Below are 19,243 nucleotides of genomic sequence, written 5' to 3'. Positions count from 1 at the left end.
GGTGTCAGTACTTTGGTAGAGGCTGCCCTACCAGAAATGTACATGTTAAAACGTGTTAGAAAAAATATAATTACACAATAACAAATCTAATATTAACACAAGGTGATTTGTAACATGATAAAAATGCATTCTACCATGTCTTTAATTTCACAAACACCTGAGTTTGGAGTGCATTTTCAGTTCCTAAATAAATGTAATTTGTTGGAAACAGGTTATCAAGTCATTTCAAATGCAATGGGACATTTTAGAATTGTGGTTATTGGTATAAAAGTATTCTAGAGGAAGAGGAAGTATAGGCCTATGTCACAATACTTCCTCATTTAGGTTTAGTCATTTGTCAAAGTATGGCGACCGTGCGTTTCACCCTCTCTATTCTACTAACTCTCCTCCATCATTCAGGTAAAAACATTTCTAAGTCATCTGCATAGTGATATAGATTATATTGATTAGACATGTGTCTATAATCTGATTAGTAGATACAGTAAGTAACAGGCAGTATAATTTGTACTGATTACTCTGCTTATAACCAGTCCAATCAGTGTACTGGTTGTCCAACAAGTCTAACCAGTGTAATGGTTGTCTAACCAGTCTAACCAGTGTAATGGTTGTCTAACCAGTCTAACCAGTGTAATGGTTGTCTAACCAGTCTAACCAGTGTAATGGTTGTCTAACCAGTGTAATGGTTGTCTAGCCAGTCTAACCAGTGTAATGGTTGTCTAACCAGTCTAATGGTTGTCTAACCAGTCTAACCAGTGTAATGGTTGTCTAACCAGTCTAACCAGTGTAATGGTTGTCTAACCAGTGGGTCACACAGGAACTCAAAATAAGTCATAATCTAATGAAGTACTGAAGTTAAGTCATGTGTTGTGATGTGTTGAACTTTACAACATTCAAGTAATTTGACTTTTAAATTGAAAATATGTAATTAACTTCAGGTCAACGTTTTTTGATGATACTGTAGTTTTAAACATATGTTGAAGCTATACACATGCTTACAAGTAATGAGTAATACAGCAATTTTGGGTGGTGATTGTATACTGATAGTATACAGTACTGTACTACTGTGAGAAAAAGTTCTCAATGTCAGTTACAAGAAAGTCACTGATAGGAAACTAGGCCACAACACCATTTTAAGCATGGAAACTTCTCACTATCTGAAATGCACTGTCACAACGTCCACAGAAGGTGGCGCCTCTCCTCGGTCAGGCGGTGCTCGGCGGTCGTCGTCGCCGGCCTACTAGCTGCCACCGATCTATGTTTCAGTGTCTGTTAGTTATGTCTGTTTTTTGATTGCACCTGTTTCGTGTTTGTCATTAGTGGGGGGGTATTTAGTCTGTCTGTGTTTAGTTAGGATTCGTGCGGGATTGTTCTTTGTTACGTGTGGTAGAGGTGGTGTTGGTTTTATGTAGTTGGTTTACTACTTATTGTCTAGGCATTAGGGTTGCCGGGCTGCGCCCCGTCTGTCTTTTCGAGCGGAGCTTCCTCTAGTCTTTTGACTGTTGTGCTCCCAGCCTTATATGGATTTTGCCCTTGGATTTATTAAATCACATTTGTTCCAACGGACCTCAGTCTCCTGCGCTTGACTCACCCTTAAACTGTTCTATCCGCCCGTGACATGCACAGCTCAACTTGTTTTCACACATGTCTGTTAGAATCAACCTGTCATATTCGTGTATGTAGGTGGCAGGGAAGTCAGGCGCAGGAGAAACCAAGTTGGTTAATTATGGAGTATTTAATTAAAAAACAAACTCCAAAAACCAAAACAAAATGGGTAAAGGATACCCGTCGCACACCTATACACAAACCCACGTAACATAAGATTCAAATAATCACCGACAAGGACATGAGGGTAAACAGGTGGTTAAATACACAAGTAATTAATGGGATTGGAAACAGGTGTGATGGAAGACAAGACAAAACCAATGGATAATGAAAAACTGATCAATGATGGCTAGAAGACCGGTGGACGTCGACCGCCGAGCACCACCTGTTCAAGGAGGGGCATCGACTTCGGCAGAAATCGTGACACAACCACAGATATGTGCCAACATTTATAAGCACCTAAGTTATCTATGCTTTTAGGCAGATTAGGTTGTACTTCCTGGAGTTATACTTCATCAAGTTGCTTTTACTGAATGGTTTCTGAAACTGAACTTTATTTTTATTTAACCTTTATTTAACTAGGCAAGTCAGTTAAGAACAAATTGTTATTTACAGTGACGGCCTACCAGGGAACAGTGGGTTAACTGCGTTGTACAGGGGCAGAACGACAGATTTTTACCAACAACCTTTCGGTTATTGGCCCAACGCTCTACCTGCCGCCCCAACTGAAAAATAGTGTGCATCATATCCTAGTTCTTTATTGTAAAAGTACTTCTGTATTAGTTGTAACAAAGGTTGTGACTCAGTTGATCTAAAGACAACTGATCTTATTAATGGGTTCATCTTTAAACCATTTAGCAAATAGGGTGTATAGAGAAATTCCAGCCCAAACTACAAAGCCTGCAAATCGGGTTATTACGATGTGTCAGCCAGTTTGGCTATTTGCAAAAAAAATCAATTTGCCCATATTCCTTTAGGAGATTGCATTGCTAAATCCATATATCCTACCGCTGTATTTGTCACATTGTTTTATGGACTTTTTCAATTATTTTTTTTACATGAAGTATTCTGTGTGTTTATTTCAGAGCCCAGTGCTGAGACCTCTGTGTTGTGACATGACTGGATTATAACCATTAATTTAAAGCTTTTTCATCAAACTGACCCTTTTTATTTTTATGTCAGATCTAGCACTATCCTCAGACAATTGCTTTAATTAGTTTGTAATGATCATTTCTGGATAAGGCTTTACAGGATAAAAGCTTGCTATGTCACATGATTGTGCAAAACACAGGGCCCTAATTAATACTTGTGGAATTATGGATTCCTCCTCTTCATTTCCTCCTCATCACATGAAGTCTTCTGTGTGTTTATTTCAGAGCCCTGTGCTGAGACCTCTGTGTTTGTGCTGAAGGGACAGTATGTTCGCCTGGATGTCCAGACAAATGTTGCCCTGCAATATGTTGATGTGCTATATTGGATGTTTAACAGATCAGACAATGTAGTAAAGTACAGGTTCATAAGGCATTCATAACCCACATAGACTTCAGGTTGAATTAAGGGGAATAATCTGTTAGGGCTAGGGGGCAGTATTTACACGGCTGGATAAAAAATGTACCCGATTTAATCTGGTTATTACTACTGCCCAGAAACTAGAATATGCATATAATTATTGGCTTTGGACAGAAAACACCCTAAAGTGTCTAAAACTGTTTGAATGGTGTCTGTGAGTATAACAGAACTCATATGGCAGGCAAAAACCTGAGAAGATTCTGTACAGGAAGTGCCCTCTCTGACCATTCCTTGGGCTTCTTGACAATTTTTATTGAAAACTTAGGATCTTTGCTGTAACGTGACACTTCCTACGGCTCCCATAGGCTCTCAGAAGGCGGGAAAAAGCTGAATGATGTCGAGGCAGCCCCTGGCTGAAAAACATTAGCGCCTTTGGTAAGTGGTCTATCAGAGGACAATGAGACTGAGGCACGTGCACGAGGCAACCCCATGTTTTTATTTTCTCTCTCTTTGTACTAAAACACAGATTCCCGGTCGGAATATTATCGCTTTTTTACGAGAAAAATGGCATAAAAATTTATTTTAAACAGCGGTTGACATGCTTCGAAGTACGGTAATGGAATATTTAGAATTTTTTTTGTCACGAAACGCGTCGGGCGCGTCACCCTTCTTTACACTTCGGATAGTGTCTTGAACGCACGAACAAAACAGAGGATATTTGAACATAACTATGGATTATTTTGAACCAAACCAACATTTGTTATTGAAGTAGAAGTCCTGGGAGTGCATTCTGACAAAGAACAGCAAAGGTAATAACATTTTTCTTATAGTAGATCTGACTTTGGTGAGGGCCAAACTTGGTGGGTGTCTAAATAGCTAGCCCTGTGATGCCGGGCTATCTACTTAGAATATTGCAAAATGTGCTTTCACCGAAAAGCTATTTTAAAATCGGACATATCGAGTGCATAGAGGAGTTCTGTATCTATAATTCTTAAAATAATTGTTATGTTTTTTGTGAACGTTTATCGTGAGTAATTTAGTAAATTCACCGGAAGTTTGCGGGAGGTATGCTAGTTCTGAACGTCACATGCTAATGTAAAAAGCTGGTTTTTGATATAAATATGAACTTGATTGAACAAAACATGCATGTATTGTATAACATAATGTCCTAGGCGTGTCATCTGATGAAGATCATCAAAGGTTAGTGCTGCATTTAGCTGTCTTCTGGGTTTTTGTGACATTATATGCTAACTTGAAAAATGGGTGTCTGATTATTTCTGGCTTGGTACTCTGCTGACATAATCTAATGTTTTGCTTTCGTTGTAAAGCCTTTTTGAAATCGGACAGTGTGGTTAGATTAACGAGAGTCTTGTCTTTAAATAGCTGTAAAATAGTCATATGTTTGAGAAATTGAAGTAATAGGATTTTTAAGGTATTTGAAAATCACGCCACAGGATTCAACTGGCTGTTACGTAGGTGGGACGAATTCGTCCCCCCTGCCCTAGAGAGGTTAACATATTTGGATAGAAAACACTCTGAATTTTCTAAAACTGTTTGTATGGTGTCTGTAAGTATAACAGAACTCATATGGCAGTCAAAACCCTGAGACAAATTCTGACAGGAAGTGGAAACCTGATGTGTTGAATTACTTTTAAGCCTATGCCATTGAAACACACAGGGATGTATTAATCATTGAGCACTTCCTACACCATCCACTAGATGTCACCAGTCTTTACAAAGTGGTTTGAGTCTTCTACTGTGAAAACTGACCGAACAAGAGCCTTGGAACGTTGGTCATAAGCGGATGGCCAATACTGCTCTGGCGCACGAGTGCATGTTTGGGTACTCTCGTTCCAATACATTTTAAAAGAGAATGCAATCGTCCGCCTTGAATATTATTGAAGTTATGAATGAAAAAGGCCCTAATGATTTATGCTATACAACGTTTGACATGTTTGAACGAACGTAAATATTTTTTTCCCCCTCTTTGGTGAAGACTATTCCGGCGGGCGTCGTTCATGTTTTTGAGTAGCCTACAGGACGCGCTAACAACACGGAGCTTTTTGGACATAAATTATGAGCTTTTCGAACAAAACTAAATTTGTTATGGACCTGGGATTCCTGGAAGTGCCTTCTGATGAAGATAATCAAAGGTAAGGGATTATTTACATAGTATTTTTGTTTTTAGATGAGTCCAAGATGGTGCCTAGTCTGTATCGCAAAGATAATTTTTCTGGGCGCAGTACTCAGATTATTGCAAAGTGTGATTTCCCAGTAAAGTTCTTTTTAAATCTGGCAATGCGGTTGCGTTCACGAGATATTAAACTATAATTCTTTGAATGACAATATAATATTTTACCAATGTTTACGAATAGTAATTATTTTATTTGTTGTGCTGATTGACTGGCGGTATTGGAGGGAAAATATTTCCTCAACATCAACGCCATAGTTAAACACTGTTTTTGGATATAAATATGAACTTGATAGAACAAAAAATGCATGTATTGTCTAACATAATGTCCTACGAGTGTCATCTGATGAAGATTGTCAAAGCTTAGTGCATAATTTTAGCTGGTTTTCTGCTTTTGGTGACGCGTGTCTTTGCATTGACAAAACATTACACACAGCTATTTTCAATGTACTGTCCTAACATAATCTAACTTTATGCTTTCGCCGTAAAGCCTTTTTGAAAATCGGACAACGTGGTTAGATTAAGGAGATGTTTATCTTTCAAAGGGTGTAAGATAGTTGTATGTTTGAGAAATTTGAATTATGACATTTAATTGTTTTCAAATTTGGCGCCCTTGATATTTCACCTGCTGTTGATAGGGTGTACCAGGGGTGGGACGCTTGCTTTTCACTGTTAAGGGTTAATGCCACATGGTCAAGGTTAGGCTTGCACAGATCGGGACGACCTCAGGAATGTTCCTGAGGTCAAATTGTGCTTCTAACCCTAACGGTTCTCTCGCTGTCACCCAAAAGCACTTGAAATTTAGGGCCAGGCTTAATTTTGGGCCTACTTTTATTCAAGGTCGCTACGCTCAGACCAAGCGAGCTACGGTCAAGCGGGGCATCTCGTTGAACTCGGCACAGCCTAGAGATAATGGTAATGCCACTGCAGGCTCTGTGTGTCTTTAACCTGTCTGGGCAAGGTGGGACGCTTGCGTCCCACCCTAGTCAACAGCCAGTGGAATCGCGTCGTGCGAAATACAAAACCTCATAAATGCTATAACTTCAATTTCTCAAACATATGACTATTTTACACCGTTTTATAGATACACCTCTCCTGAATCAAACCACGCTGTCCGATTTCAAAAAGGCTTTACAGCAAAAGCAAAACATTAGATTATGTTAGGAGAGTAACCAGCCAGAAATAATCACACAGCCATTTTCAAAGCAACTAGATGCATCACAAATACCCAAAACACAGCTAAATGCAGCACTAACCTTTGACAATCTTCATCAGATGACACTCCTAGGACATCATGTTACACAATACATGCATTTTTTGTTCGATAAAGTTCATATTTATATATAAAAAAGCATTTTACATCGGCGCATGACGTTCAGAAAATCTTTTCCCTCAAATGCTTCCGGTGGATCAGCGATACAATTTACAAAATTACTATTCGAAAACATTGTTAAAATGTAATATTGTCATTCAAAGAATTATAGATTAACATCTCATGAATGCCACCGCTTTGCCAGTTTTAAAAATAACTTTACTGGGAAATCACACTTTGCAATAAACGATGTGGTATTCTCAGAAAAATAGGCTAGGCGATTCATGTTAGCTCCATCTTGGAACCATCAACCATCAAAAATACTATTGTAAATATTCCCTTACCTTTGATTATCTTCATCAGAAGGCACTTCCAGGAATCCCAGATCCACAGCAAATGTAGTTTTGTTTGAAAAAGTTAATAATTTTTTGTCCCAATAGTTCCTTCTTGTTAGCGCGTTCCGAAGGCTACTCAAAATGTACCGTAGTGCGCGGGACTTGTCGTCACGAATGTGCAAAGAAAATATATTTAAGTTCGTTCAAACATGTCAAACGTTGTATAACATAAATCTTTAGGGCCTTTTTCAACCAGAGCTTCAATAATACGTTTTGAAAGGGGAGGGTAGCCAGGGGCGGCCGCGTCATTGTAGTAAATGGCCCTCCCCCTGTGACCAAGTTCCACAGCCTCTCTTTGGGTCAGTTTGTACCATAGAAGACTCAAACCACTTTGTAAAGACTGTCGACATCTAGTGGAAGCCTTAGGAAGTGCTAAATGATTAATAAGCCCCTGTGTGTTTCAATGGCAAATGTTTGAAGTGATTTCCACACATCAGATTTCCATTTCCTGTTAGGATTTGTCTCAGGGTTTTGACTGCCATATGAGTTCTGTTATACTCACAGACACCATTCAAACAGTTTTAGAAACTTTAGGGTGTTTTCTATCCAAATCTACTAATTATATGCATATTCTAGTTACTGGGCAGGAGTAGTAACCAGATTAAATCGGGTACGTTTTTTTATCCGGCGGTGCAAATACTGTCCCCAGACAGGTTAACAACTTTCGGTTGCTCCAGGAAGCTTAGAATCGACACAGGTAGACCTCACAGTAGCCTCTGATCAACTTCACACATATGAAGTTGTGGAAATATGTGATCTTTTTAACCCTTCGAAACAGCCCCTGTGACACCATTTTTAGGCACTTTTGGTTGACACAGGAAGCTGAAAGTGAACACATATCCTCCTTGGGTTAGGTTCTTTTAGAATATTGATTTCTCTTAAATGACGATAGATTAATGTCTGGTTCTTTTTACCTGACACCGTAGGCTCATGTACTTTGACGTGAAGTGGTCAAATTAGCGCTCTATTTTAATTTTTGACTTTTAATCCCAGAAAAATGGCCTTAACTCAAAAAGCGTTGAGGCCTCAACTCCATCTTGTTTGGGGCCAACTGCCCATTATGCCAAACCAATGCTCACCAAGTTTCATCTTCGAAGTCTTTTCCGTTTAGGAGAAAGGCCACGTCGTGATTGGGGATGTTTGTTACATTTGCAATATGATTCCATGTGCCCTCCATTCGCCCTCCTGTGGTGTAATCCGGGACAAGTGAGAAATGACCAAAATGTGAAGATTTTATAAAACGTCCGAGAGACTCCGTTCGATGACTTCCCGGATGACTTCTCCATTCGATGACTTCCCAGAAGATCCGGCCCCAGTGCACGGCCCGACGTCGTCCGCGAATTTAACAAAAGTTCGCGGACGTCTAGTAAGGGACCGTACATTTGCAATATGGACTTCCTCACTGATCATACAGCAAATGCCGAAATGTTCCCTTCATGTATGTTAGAAATGATAGGCCATCTGCACTCTTTATGGTAACCAGGGTTGCATGTGTAAATAATGTTTTGGGGAACTTCCTGTCAGGTAACTTGAGTTGAGAGAGATGTTTCAGGACTGTATATGCGTCAGGACTTGAGAGAGATGCGTCAAGACCTAGTATTGGCTTTAGAGTATATTATCCAATGCCTTCATTTGGTTTACAGGAGATAATGTGTTCAGACTGTTAGTATATTGAGATGATTTGAGAGGATGATGAAGCCAATGTGATTATACTGTGGTGTCAATCAAGATCAGACCTGGGTTCAAAAGGATAAAAAAATATATACCTTTAAAAATACAGAAATACAGTCAGTATGCTGAGTTTTGCATCATATGATGCTGAGTTTTGCATCATATGATGCTGAGTTTTGCGTCATACCGGCTGTATTTCTGTATTTTGAAAGTCATATATTTTTAGTTATCCTTTATTTCGACAAGGAGTCATGCTGAGACCAAGGTCTCGTTCACAGATGAGCCCCGAATACACATCATTATACACATTAATATTTACATCAATATACACATTAATATACATCAATATTCACATCGATACACGCATCAATATACACATTCATACACATCAATATGTGTGGCAGCTGCATTCAAATAGACAATAGCGCCATAATCTATGACCGGTATGAATGTCGACTGAATTATTTGTTTTCTGCTAGTTAATGAAACGCAAGGCTCCCCTATTTGGGCGTCTATAATTTAGTAGGGGCTGCCTACCAGAAATGTACATGTTAAAAACGTGTTGGAAATACTATAATTACGCAATAACAAATCATATAGTAACACAAGTTGATTTGTAACATGATAAAAATGCATTCTACCCTGTCATTAATTTCACAAACACCTGAGTTTGGTGTGCATTTTCAGTTCCTAAATAGATTTGAAATGAATTTTAAAAAGGTTATCATTTCACATGCCATGGAACAAATGTATTTTAAACAGGTTATCACTGCAAATGCCATGGAACATGTTACAATTGCAAACAGAATGTGTTAATCTTCCGGTTATGGGTGTAAAAAGCTACTGGAGGAAGAGGAAGTATAGGCCTATGTGACAGTACTTCCTCATTTAGGTTTAGTCATTTATCAAAGTATGGCGACCTTGCATTTCCCCATCGCTATTCTACTAACTCTTCTCCATCAACCAGGTAAAAACATTTTCTAAGACATCTGTATAGTGATATTGATTATATTGATTAGACATGTGTGTCTATAATCTGTTAGCAGATACAGTAAGTAACAGGCAGTATCATTTGAGCTGATTACTCTGCTTATAACCAGTCTAATCAGTGTAATGATTGTCTAACGAGTGGGTGACACAGGAACTCAGAAGAAGTCATATGATCTACTGAAGTTAAGTCATGTGTTGTGATGTATTGAACTTTACAACATTCAAGTAATTTATTGACTTTAAATTGAAAATATGTAATTAACTTTAGGGCAACCATTTTTGATGATGCTGTACTTTTAAACATATGTTGAAGCTATACACGTGTTTACAAGTAATGAGTAATACAGCAATTTTGGGTGGTGATAGTATACTGATAGTATACAGTACTGTACTACTGTGAGAAAAAGTTCTCAGTGTCAGTTACAAGAAAGTCAATGACAGGAAACTACGCAACAGCGCCATTTTTAGCATGGAAACCTCTCACTATCTGAAATGCACAGCTCAACTTGTTTTCACACATGTCTGTTAGAATCAACCACAAATATATGCCCACATTTTTGAGCACCCAAGTTATCTATTCTTTTAGGCAGATTATGTTGTACTTCCTGGAGTTATACTTCAAGTTGCTTTCACTGAATGGTTTCTGAAACTGAATAGATGATAGTGGGTATCATATCCTAGTTCTTTATTGTAAAAGTACTTCTGTATTACTTGATGATCTAAAGGCAGTTGATCTTATTAACGGGTTAACCTTTTATCAAATAGGGTGTATAGAGAAATTCCAGCCCAAACTACAAAGCCTGCAAATTGGATCATTACAATGTGTCAGTCAGTTTGGCTATTTGCAAAAAAAATCTATTTCCACAAATTCCTTTAGGAGGTTGCGTTGCCAAATTCATATATCCTACTGTTGTATTTGTCACATTGTACGATGGGCTTTTTCATCTTTTTTTTACATGAAGTATTCTGTGTTTATTTCAGAGCCCAGTGTTGAGACCTCTGTGTTTGTGCTGAAGGGACAGGATGTTCGCCTGAATGTCCCGACAAATGTTCAACTGCAAGTTGTCGATGTACTATTTTGGAAGTTTAACAGATCAGGCAATATTCTAAAGTACCCCCCAAAAGTTACGTTTGAAAGGTACCAAGGTAGGGTTGAATTTAGTGAGAGAAACTTCTCTCTGCTACTGAAGAACCTACAGGAAGGAGACAGTGGACCTTACACTGCAGTAGTGAGTGGTAACAAAGACAGCAATGTTGCTGCATACTTGATAAAAGTCCAAGGTATGGTTGACCATTTTCTATTTTTTCTATACAGTTACAGTATAAATCAGAGCTAAGCATGGTGTACAGGTTAAAGGCTCTTGGCTTCAGATGCATTGGTTCTCTAGCTCATGTACTCAGGTTAATATATTAACAATACATGGTTTCTATTTGTTTTCAGGGAGAGTTGAGCCTCCAGTCCTGACAGTGGACTCTGTCTCCTACATCAATGGCACCTGTAACGTGACAGTGACCTGCAGAGGTCAGAACACCTCTGTCACCTCCAGCTGTAACAGCATCACCTGCTCTCAGGTGGGAGGAGAGAGTAGAGGGGCTGAGACCTCCACTGTCCCCCTGCTCTCTGTCTATGTGGCAGGGGGTTCCATCATCTGTAACCACAGCAACCAAGTCAGCTGGGCCAATGACACCAAAGAAATCGAAGGAATGTGTATATCTAATTCTGGGAAGTCTGGTAAGACACGAATGCATGTACACATTAGGCTAGCGAGCATTTAGGTAACATAGACAACAACATGTCAGACCATTTCGTCAACATGAGTGGAGAATGGAATTGGCATTTAGTAGGGTGTGTCAACATGTTTTTTCTACTTGCACACACATTCAGACACACAAAGTAACACTCAGGGTGTAGTGATTTTGATGATTTATAACTATTTCCAGACCAAGAGGACCTCAAACTCATTGTCACAGTCTGTGGCATTGCCATCATCATCATCATCACCTTCATCATTGTCCTGACTTGGCGAAAGCAAAATAGAGGTAAGCTACCGATTGTGAATACTGCTAATAACAGGATGATTTCACATTATTTATAAAGAGCATTCGGAAAGCATTCAGACACATTTTTTACCCATTTTGTTATGTTACAGCCTTATTCTAAAATGTATTAAATAGTTTTTTCCCCCCATCAATCGACACAATACGCCATGATGACAAAACAAAGAGGTTTTTAGAAAATTCTGGTAATTTATTACAAAAACCCCCCTGAAATATCACATTTACATATACAGTGAGGGGGAAAAGTATGTGATCCCCTGCTGATTTTGTACGTTTGCCCACTGACAAAGAAATGATCAGTCTATACTTTTAATGGTAGGTTTATTTGAACAGTGAGAGACAGAATAACAACAAAACAATTCAGAAAAACAGATGTCAAAAATGTTTTAAATTGATTTGCATTTTAATGAGGGAAATAAGTGTTGTAGAGTCTTCCTGGGTATGACAGTACCAGCTCTACACACCTGTATTTGGGGACATTCTCCCATTCTTCTCTGCAGGTCCTCTCAATCTCTGTCAGATTGGATGGGGAGCATTGCTGCACAGCTATTTTTAGGTCTCTCCAGAGATGTTACAATGGGTTCAAGTCCATGCTCTAGCTGGGCCACTCAAGGACATTCAGAGACTTGTCCCGAAGCCACTCCTGCGTTGTCTTGGCTGTGTGCTTAGGTTCATTATCCTGTTGGAAGGTGAACCTTCGCCCCAGTCTGAGGTCCTGAGAGCTCTGGAGCAGATTTTCTTCAAGGATGTATATGTACTTTGCTCCGTTCATCTTTCCCTCGATCCTGACTAGTCCCCCAGTCCCTGTTGCTGAAAAACATCCCCAAAGCATGATGCTGCCACCACCGTGCTTCACCGTAGGGATGGTGCCAGGTTTCCTCCAGACATGAGGCTTGGCATTCAGGCCAAAGCGTTGAACCTTGGTTTCATCAGACCAGAGAATCTTGTTTCTCATGTTCTGAGAGCCTTTAGGTGCCTTTTGGCAAACTCTAAGCGGGCTGTGTTACACCTTTTACTGAGAAGTGGCTTCCTTCTGGCCACTCTACCGTAAAGGCCTGATTGGTGGAGTGCTGCAGAGATGGTTGTCCTTCTGGAAGTTTCTCCCATCTCCACAGAGGAACGCTAGACCTCTGTCAGAGTGACCATCAGGTTCTTGGTCACTTCCCTGAGAAAGGTTGTAGAAACATCTCAAGGATAATCTATGGAAACAAGATGCACCCAAGCTCAATTTCGAGTGTCATAGCAAAATGGTCTTCATACTGATGTAAATAAGGTGTTTGTTTTTCATTTTTTATACATTTGCTAATGCTTTTTCATTATGGGGTATTGTTTCTGGATTGAGGTTTATTTTTTTAATCCATTTTAGAATAAGGCTTTAACGTAACAAAATGTGGAAAAAGTCAAGGGGTCTGAATAGGTTCCAAAGGTGCTCTATATACTCATAGTGATTCTGAAGATCTAGCTTTTAAATATTTGTTTGATTTTTATGTGGTTGATTTATAGCTGACAAAGAGGATATTATAAACACAGATTATGCTACAGTTGGGGTAAGATACCTCATATTTAATATCACTGATACTGTTGAGGACATTTTTTGAAAACGTTGTTAGTGGAAACATAAATTCCAAATGAACAATAAACTCATCTTAATTTTGTGCGTATATGTAGAGCGTTGAACAGCTACTGAGAAATATTTCATTAAGTGATTTTATTCTCCAGACTCCAGATAACAGTCAAGCAGGTGGTGAAGAGCAGGCGTCTCCAGGTCCAGCATCACCCACCATCTACAGTATGGTGGGACTATACCAACCCCAGCCTGTGAACCACCAGCCTCCGCCTGTGGACCTCCCCATGACCCCCATGACCTCCATGACCTCCATGCCGGAAAGTTTATATGCTATGGTGGGGAAAAAGACTAGCAAACAATAATCAGGAATTTGAACACCGTCTTAGGCCGGGATTCTATTCAATCCTTTTAAAGGCAATGTTCCCACGTCCGTGTAGACAACAAAATAAAAATGGTCACATGCTTCGTAAACAACAGGTGTAGACTAACAGTGAAATGCTTACTTACGGGCCCTTCCTGTCACGCGTGCTCCCTCTCAAGCCTCTAGGTCACCAGGCTGCTTGTTATGGCGCACACCTGTCACCGTCGTTACACACATCAGCTCATTATGACACTCACCTGGACTCCATCACCTCCTTGATTACCTGCCTTATATATGTGACTCCCTTTGGTTCCTTCCCCAGGCGTCATTGTTGCTGTTTCTGTTTCATGTCTGTGCGTTGTTCATGTTTCTTGTTTTGTATAATGTTCCGTTTATTTATTGAAACACTCACTCCCTGAACTTGCTTCCTGACTCTCAGCGCACATCGTTACACTTCCTAACAATACAGAGAGAAACAACAGGTATAGACTAACAGTGAAATGCTTTCTTACAGGCCCTTCCCAACAATGCAGAGAGAAAGAAAATAGAGAAATAATAGAAAAGTAAAAAACCTATGATTCAATAAATAAATAATAAATACACCATGAGTAAAGATAACTATATACACAGGGTACCAGTACCCAGTCGATGTGCAGGGGTACAAGGTAATTGAGGTAGATATGTACAGTTGAAGTCGGATGTTTACATACACCTTAGCCAAATACATTTAAACTCAGTTTTTCACAATTCCTGACATTTAATCCAGGTATAAACTTCCTGTGTTAGGTAAGGTAGGATCACCACTTCATTTTAAGAATGTGAAATGTCAGAATAATAGTAGAGAGAATGATTTATTTCAGCTTTTAGTTCTTTCATCACATTCCCAGTGGGTCAGAAGTTTACATACACTCAATTAGTATTTGGTAGCATTGCCTTTATTAACTTGGGTCAAACGTTTCGGGTAGCCTTCCACAAGCTTCCCACAATAAGTTCGGTGAATTTTGGCCCATTCCTCCTGACAGAGCTGGTGTAACTGAGTCAGGTTTGTAGCCTCCTTGCTCGTAGATGCTTTTTCAGTTCTGCCCACAAATTTTCTATAGGGTTGAGGTCAGGGCTTTGTGATCGCCACTCCAATACCTTGACTTTGTTATCCTTAAGCCATTTTGCCACAACTTTGGAAGTATTCTTGGGGTCATTGTCCATTTGGAAGACCCATTTGCGACCAAGCTTCAACTTCCTGACTGATGTCTTGAGATGTTGCTTCAATATATCCACATAATTTTCCTACCTCATGATGCCATCTATTTTGTGAAGTGCACCAGTGAAGTGCTGCCACCTCCGTGCTTCACGGATGGGATGGTGTTCTTCAGATTGCAAGCCTCCCCCTTTTTCTTCCAAACATAACAATAGTCATTATGGCCAAACATAACAATAGTCATTATGACCAAACAGTTCTATTTTTGTTTCATCAGACCAGAGGACATTTCTCCAAAAAGTACGATCTTTGTCCTCATGTGCAGTTGCAAACCGTAGTCTGGCTTCTTTATGGTGGTTTTGGAGCGGTGCTTCTTCTTGCTGAGCAGCCATTCAGGTTATGTTGATATAGGACTCGTTTTACTTTGGATATAGATACTTACCTGTTTCCTCCAGCATCTTCACTAGGTCCTTTGCAGTTGTTCTGGGATTGATTTGCACTTTTCGCACCAAAGTACGTTCATCTCTAGGAGACAGAACTTGTCTCCTTCCTGAGCGGTATGATGGCTGCATGATCCCATGGTGTTTATACTTGTGTACTATTGTTTGTACAGATGAACGTGGTAACTTCAGGCGTTTGGAAATTGCTCTCAAGGATGAACCAGACTTGAGTGTATGTAATCTTCTGACCCACTGTGAATGTGATGAAAAAAATAAAAGCTGAAATAAATCATTCTCTACTATTATTCTTACATTTCACATTCTTTTTTAATTTTAATTTTATAATTTTTTTACCCCCCTTTTTTCCCCCAATTTTGTGGTATCCAATTGGTAGTAGTTACAGTCTTGTCTCATCGCTGCATCTCCCTCACGGACTCGGAAGAGGCAAAGGTCGAGAGCCATGCGTCCTCCGAAACACAACCCAACCTAGCCGCACTCCTTCTTGACATAATGCACATCCAACCCTGAAGCCAGCCGCACCAATATGTCGGAGGAAACACCGTACAACTGGCGACCTGGTCAGCGTGCACTGCGCCCGGCCCGACACAGGAGTCGCTAGTGCGCGATGAGACAAGGATATCCCTGCCGGACAAACCCTCCCTAACACGGACGACGCTGGGCCAATTGTGCGCCTCCCCATGTCTGACATTTCACATTCTTACAATAAAGTGGTGATCCTAACTGACCTAAGACAGGGAATTTTTACTAGGATTAAATGTCAGGAATTGTGAAAAACTGAGTTTAAATGTATTTGGCTAAGGTGTATGTAAACTTCCGACTTCAACTGTATTAGTAGGGATATAGTGACAGACAATTAACAGGAGCAGCAGCGTGTGTGATGAGTCAAGAAAGTTAGTGCAAAAAAAGGGTCAATGTAGATAGTCGTGGAAGCTATTTAACTATTTAGCACTCTTATGGCTCTTATGGCTCGGGGGTTGAAGCTGTTCAGGATCCTGTTGGTTCCAGACTTGGTGAATTGGTACCGCTTGCCGCGCAGTAGCAGAGAGAACAGCCTATGAATTTGGTGGTTGGAGTCGTTGACAATATTTAGGGACTTCCTGATACTGCCTGGTATAGAGGTCTTGGATGGCAGGGAGCTCGGCACAAGTGATATACTGGGCCATACGCATTACCCTCTGTAGCGCCTTGCTCTCAATTGTGCATCTGTATAACTTTTTGAGGCTCTGAGGGCCCATGCCAAATCTTTTCAGCCTCCTGAGGGGGAAGAGGCATTGTCGTGCCCTCTTCACGACTGTTGTATTTGGACCATGATATATTCTTAGTGATGTGGACAACGAGGAACTTGAAGCTCTCAACCCGCTCCACTACAGCCCCGTCGATATGAATGGGGGCATGCTCGCTCTGTCTGCTCACATTGAGGGAGAGGCTGTTGTCCTGGCATCACACTGCCAGCTCTCTGACTTCTTCCCTATAGGCTGTCTCATCATTACAGACTGGGTTGGGAAGAGGTTGAAAATGTTAGTGAAGACCAAGGGTTGGAACCGGTTCAGGGAACAGAACTGAGAACCACATTTTTCCAGTGCCACAAAAATCATAACAAAGCACTTACACAAAATCCTCACTCTGTCACTCAGTGTCTGCCTGCCAGCTGGAAATCTTTACCAGTGTGTATATATATGTAGGCTACCTGCCCCTTCCCTCTGAAGCATAGATTACTGTAGCCTAATGACGTTACAAGCGTAATTCAGAAATTAGGGAGAGATGTTTAATTAGAGAAGAATGGATTACATTTTTCAATGCTTTTATCACGTTTCACATTGGATTTATGAACTACAAAAAGATGTGTTTAATTCTAGTGCCGCTCGGCACACACAAGCTAACGTTTGCTCTCGTCCTATGTTAAACCAACTTGGAAGTTCAAAGACAGTCAAAGTTCCTCCGCAGAAGCCGCTCCTCCGTAGGTATAATTCTGTGGAACTAATTCAGATAATGCATGTCTTAACTTGTTATGGATAGGGGGCAGTATTTTCACGGCCGGATTTCGATTTCGTCCCACCTACCCTAGAGAGGATAAAGGAGAGTCTTGTCTTTAAAATGGTGTAAAATAGTAATATGTTTGAAAAATGGAAGTTTTCGGATTTTCGAGGAGTTTGTATTTCGCGCCACGCCTTATCATTCGATATTGGAGTGGTGTTCCGCTAGCGGAACATCTAGATGTAAGAGGTTTTAACAAGATGCCCAGTGTTTCAAGGCAAGGTTCCCGCATTCGCTTTCCTCACCCTCAAAATCAGTTCCATCTCGCGCCCTTCACTGTGACTGGCAGCACAGTGTGTGTGTTTGTCTTTCATTATGATTAAACCATGCTGTTATGGCAAAATACAATTTGTTTTTAATGACCTTCCTATACAGATTAAATTGCTTACCCGCTCCACATCAAGCTGCTCTATGTGGACTGATTGTTGAAGTATTTAATGTTGAGCTAAATATATATTTCAGAGGTTAAAAAAGGAACTAAAAACCTGTTTCGCTTTGTCACTTGATAAGGGATTTATATGTTTAAATGTAATGATTAAATAATTCTACCCCGAAACCTAACTATTAGTGATTATTAGTTTGTAGCATGTATAATGAATAATTAAAGTACTAAACATAAGTCCCATAAGGTTTAGTAGAGACATGTGAGGAAGAGAAATGTATGTGTGTTTGTGTGTGCCTAAGAAAGTACCGAGAACAATAGAGACTGTGTTTGGCTCGACTTGGCTAGAAACTCTGAGAAACTTATGATAGGACAGGGAGTACTTCTCAAGGTTCCTCTAATCTCGGGGGAATGGAACGGACAGCGCTGGGTAGTGATTAACAGTGGTGAGAACTCTGGGAAGGGATACAACTCACCTACTGTCCGTGTGTATGTATGTGCATAGGATATCTACTGTTTGTGTGGATGTATGTGCGTAGGTAGGAAGTGAACTATAAAATGTATGTCTTTGTATAATGAACTTCAGAGCCCTCGTGAATAAACATTTTGACTATTGTAAGATGGGACTCCGTCTGTTTCATTCAACCAGAATCTTACAAATTCTGGGTTGTAGACTGAGTAGTTTAATTAAAGTTCAGTTTAAGAACATGGGTTATTAAGCTATTGAATACATTTTAGAATAAGGCTGTAACATAACAAATTGTGTAAAAAGTCAAGGGGTCTGAATACTTTCCAAATGCACTGTGCTCGATGGGAGAACCAATGTCTGAGACTATTAAACCAATAGGAAATTCCCAGTTGGGCCGAGGGCAAACAGTGGTTTTGAAGTTCGCAGGTGGTGTTACCTCATCACGAGACCATGACCGACTCGTGCCCGCTACACAAACATAGAAGGCATTTAGCTCCTCTGGTTGGCTCGCATCACTGGGCAGCTCACGGCTGGGTTTACCTTTGTAATCCATGATAGTTTGCAAGCCCAGACGCATCAGACGAGCGTCAGAACAGGTGTGGTAGGATTCGATCTTAGTCCTTTACTGACGCTTTGCCTATTTGATGGTTCGTCTGAGGATTTAGTGGGATTTCTTATAAGTGTCCAGACTAGTATCCATGCTCCTTGAAAGCGGCAGCTCTAGCCTTTATCTCAGTGCAGATGTTGCCTGTAATCCATGGCTTCTGGTTGGAATATGTACATACGGTTTCTGTGGGGATGACGTTGCCGATGCCCTTATTAATGAAGCTGATGACTGATGTGGTAAACTCCTCAATGCCATCAGATGAATCCCAGAACATATTCCAGTCTCTGCTAATGAAAGAGTCCTGAAGCTTAGCATCCATTTCATCTGACCACTTCCTTATTGAAAGCTTCACTGGTACTTCTTGTTTGAGTTTTTGCTTGTAAGCAGGAATCAGGAGGATAGAGTTATGGTCAGATTTGCTAAAAAGGTGGTCTAGAGT

At 40.2% G+C, this 19,243-nt stretch overlaps 1 protein-coding gene across 2 annotated transcripts; it reads left to right on the top strand.

Moving 5' to 3' along the window:
• Positions 1-332: 332 nt before the first annotated feature.
• On the top strand, positions 333-18,347 carry LOC106592761 (natural killer cell receptor 2B4). Of its 2 annotated transcripts, none has more exons than XM_045694435.2 (6): positions 333-399; positions 10,652-10,951; positions 11,112-11,402; positions 11,612-11,710; positions 13,232-13,275; positions 13,448-18,347. In XM_045694435.2, the coding sequence occupies exons 1-6, from the start codon at positions 345-347 to the stop codon at positions 13,655-13,657; spliced, it is 999 nt and encodes a 332-aa protein (XP_045550391.2). In that variant the 5' UTR covers positions 333-344; the 3' UTR covers positions 13,658-18,347. The 2 variants fall into 2 exon arrangements, with proteins under 2 accessions (XP_045550391.2, XP_045550389.2); XM_045694433.2 differs by lacking the exon at positions 333-399 and adding an exon at positions 7,613-9,647.
• Positions 18,348-19,243: the final 896 nt, after the last annotated feature.

Source organism: Salmo salar, chromosome 14, assembly GCF_965601325.2.
Source record: "Salmo salar chromosome 14, fSalSal1, whole genome shotgun sequence".
NCBI classification, from domain to species: Eukaryota; Metazoa; Chordata; class Actinopteri; order Salmoniformes; family Salmonidae; genus Salmo; species Salmo salar.
Note: the sequence above shows the minus strand (reverse complement) of the source record. Positions and strands in the feature narration are given on the sequence as shown.